This window comes from Sinocyclocheilus anshuiensis, unplaced genomic scaffold (assembly GCF_001515605.1).
Source record: "Sinocyclocheilus anshuiensis isolate Anshui unplaced genomic scaffold, SAMN03320099.WGS_v1.1 scaffold1803, whole genome shotgun sequence".
NCBI lineage: Eukaryota > Metazoa > Chordata > Actinopteri > Cypriniformes > Cyprinidae > Sinocyclocheilus > Sinocyclocheilus anshuiensis.
The window spans coordinates 98,820-102,730 of NW_015548301.1; the positions used below are offsets into that span (position 1 = coordinate 98,820).

Genomic DNA, 3,911 nt, shown 5'->3' on the forward strand with positions numbered 1-3,911 from the left:
AGAGTTTAGCTGACGGTAAGTTAACCGTGCTTTCTGGAATACACCCCAGCTCTAACCAGACCGACCAAAAATAAATAAATAAAAGCCTAAATAAATGACACTAAAAATGGCTAAATAAATTGAAATAAATGGCAATACATGAATAGCAATAAACAAAAAGCTAAATAAATGAAAATAAATACATGGCAACAAATAAATGGCAATAAATAAATATCTAAATGGATAAATTGGAATAAAAATGTTTTAATGGCTTAATAAACAGAAATGAACGGAAATAAATTAATGGCAATAAATAAATGCTAAATGGCTAAATAAACACAAATAAATTAATGGCAATAAATAAATGGCTGAATAAATGGCAATAAATAAATGGCAATAAAAATTTCGAAATAGCGAAATAAAAGAAAATTAAAAAAAAAAGTCAGAATGGCTAAATAAATGACAATAAATAAATGGCTATAAATAAATGTCTAAATGGCATAAATTAATGAAGAAATGAAATGAAATAATGGAATGAATGAATTGAATTATATCAAGATTGAGGAAAACTATATGAAATTTGGAAATATCCTGCCATAGAACAGATGTCACCCTTGACCCCCAACTCAACATATTATTCAAGATTTCTGATTACATGAAGCTTGTTTGTGTGTTATTGATTGCGCTGATGCATAAACTCTAAAACCACATGTGATCAATGACAGTTTCACATCGACTGTAGTTGAACAATTATCTCCCAACACACTGACTTTGGCTAAACTACTGTATTTTAAATTATAATTCGAGAAAAAAACCGAGTCAAGTTCAGTTATTACTTTGACTTATTAGAACACTATCTTTAAGCTACTCAATGCAACAATCTCAGAACATTACATACAGTCAGGTTCCCTGATGTGAGCCGTCAGTGATCAAAGATGATGGTAAATGATAATGAGGTCTTTCCTTTTGACCTCTGGCAAACAAAAATGGCAAACTTCATCCATCTATGGTTTGCTAAATCGATACACCGGGACATTAGAGCTTTGATGAAGTGACCAGGTCAGCAGCCCCATCAGACCACCAGCTGTGTATTACTCTTACCTAGTTTAATTAATCAAACAAACAAATTATTATTATTATCCATCATCATCATTATTCTTATTATTGCCAATAGGCTTTACTTTACAATACAGTCTACTGCATGTCAAATGACTGTTCTCTGAACAAATGACTTGTAGCTTTTTTTCTTATGCCAACGTCAAACAATGGCATCTAATTAGAGTAAGACAAAATGCCCAGAACCGAATAAGACCTCATCAGAACGAGGCTAAACGAAGTCAATGGAAAAAACAACAGACTACAAAAACAGTTCCTTGCTTTTCTGAAGTTGAGGAACTCTTGAAACATGAATAAAAATGTTTTAATGGCTTAATAAACAGAAATGAACTAAAATGAAATATGAAATAAATTAATGGCAATAAAAATTTCGAAATAGCGAAATAAAAGAAAATTAAAAAAAAAAGTCAGAATGGCTAAATAAATGACAATAAATAAATGGCTATAAATAAATGTCTAAATGGCATAAATTAATGAAGAAATGAAATGAAATAATGGAATGAATGAATTGAATTATATCAAGATTGAGGAAAACTATATGAAATTTGGAAATATCCTGCCATAGAACAGATGTCACCCTTGACCCCCAACTCAACATATTATTCAAGATTTCTGATTACATGAAGCTTGTTTGTGTGTTATTGATTGCGCTGATGCATAAACTCTAAAACCACATGTGATCAATGACAGTTTCACATCGACTGTAGTTGAACAATTATCTCCCAACACACTGACTTTGGCTAAACTACTGTATTTTAAATTATAATTCGAGAAAAAAACCGAGTCAAGTTCAGTTATTACTTTGACTTATTAGAACACTATCTTTAAGCTACTCAATGCAACAATCTCAGAACATTACATACAGTCAGGTTCCCTGATGTGAGCCGTCAGTGATCAAAGATGATGGTAAATGATAATGAGGTCTTTCCTTTTGACCTCTGGCAAACAAAAATGGCAAACTTCATCCATCTATGGTTTGCTAAATCGATACACCGGGACATTAGAGCTTTGATGAAGTGACCAGGTCAGCAGCCCCATCAGACCACCAGCTGTGTATTACTCTTACCTAGTTTAATTAATCAAACAAACAAATTATTATTATTATCCATCATCATCATTATTCTTATTATTGCCAATAGGCTTTACTTTACAATACAGTCTACTGCATGTCAAATGACTGTTCTCTGAACAAATGACTTGTAGCTTTTTTTCTTATGCCAACGTCAAACAATGGCATCTAATTAGAGTAAGACAAAATGCCCAGAACCGAATAAGACCTCATCAGAACGAGGCTAAACGAAGTCAATGGAAAAAACAACAGACTACAAAAACAGTTCCTTGCTTTTCTGAAGTTGAGGAACTCTTGAAACATCTGCAACAGTATTATTCAACCACAAAGTATGCACATCATGATTAAATACTTTAAAATTAAGCACACCAAATTAGCATGCTAAATTGACAGCCCTACTAATTATACAATAAATCACATTTATATTACACCCGGTCTGTTTTCTCAGTGTCTGCTTTTCCAGGGTATTGTAATATCGACACAGCAGTCAGACAGGTGTCTGTTAATGAGTCTGAGCAATATTCCTCTTATTAATTAACCCTAAACATTTCATACTAACAATGCTGCTAATTAACATGACTGCATTATGACAACAGGCTTAGGAACAAACACACCATCAATAACAATCTTTTTAAGGGCAGCAACTCTGTCGGAGTGCGTCATAATGAATATTTCATGAAAATAATCAAATGCCACTCACTCTAACGAGTAGCTAAATACGAGTAGCTCCACACATCTTTCACATCTAGTGGTGTGCTACAAACTGAGGTCTTTTAAACTTTTAACTTTCGGAGATGTGCAACACCTTCCTCCATTGATTAGTCCAACCTACTGTATATCAGTACACTGCATATCTGTATACTGCATATACTGTATGCATATACTGTATACTGCATATCATAACCTACTGTAACTCATCTTAAATCCCAAAAATACAGCTTTTTTCTTTGTCTCAGCAGAGTCAGACTGCAAGAGTCGCTACGTAAACTCTTTAGTGATCCATCAACTGCATAAGATTTTCAATTATCTGTCTCTAACTGCTGCAAAAATGAAAAAACAGTTCAGTGCACATTCAATAGACACTGCGTAAACAAACTGAAGTGCTAACAGTCTGATGCTATGTTCTTCCCTTCACACTGTATTTAGTTCTGTGCTGAAGTGCATTTGTGTAATCAATGCGAGCACCTTGAGTATTAGTGGCAGCTGTTTTCCACTGTAGCTCAGGAGAAAACTCCAAATGAAGACATGTGTGCTTTACTTTTTCATTCCTGTTTTTGGCCTTTTGGTTTTACTACTAAAACTAAAAACTAAAGAGCATTCTGTGCATGTTGGCAGCAAAACCAAAGCAAAAGGAATGAAAGTATAAAACGCACTGGTTTTGAAATGAATGTGGGATGCTACTCGAAAGAAATTTCGAGGAATTTGCTTCTTAAAAGTTTTTTACTTCCACAAATTAGGCCAGATGAAATTTAAGCTTGTAAAGCCTACTGTCTCATATTTGATACACAAATTTCTAAGGCCTCCAAATTATTAACATGGTCAAAACTTTACTGATGTACACAATCGACTACGTGTCTTCAGCTTATACTTTTATTAAGCAAGTAAAAAAAGGCCTTTTAAAGGGGTCATATGATGCTTTTTTAAAGATCATTATTTTGTGTATTTGGTTTAACAGAATATGTTGACATGCTTTAATGTTCAAAAAACACATTATTTTTCAAATACTGTACATTATTGTAGGTCCTCT

At 33.2% G+C, this 3,911-nt stretch overlaps 1 protein-coding gene across 1 annotated transcript in view; it reads right to left on the bottom strand.

Moving 5' to 3' along the window:
• Window positions 1-2,096: 2,096 nt before the first annotated feature.
• Window positions 2,097-3,911, bottom strand: part of LOC107656137 (calcium/calmodulin-dependent 3',5'-cyclic nucleotide phosphodiesterase 1C-like) — a 23,525-nt gene continuing 21,710 nt past the window's right edge. Inside the window, exon 4 of the mRNA XM_016443856.1 lies at window positions 2,097-2,161. Within this exon, the coding sequence (XP_016299342.1) occupies window positions 2,158-2,161 (4 nt within the window). The 3' untranslated portion in view covers window positions 2,097-2,157. The remainder of the gene's footprint in view (window positions 2,162-3,911) is intronic.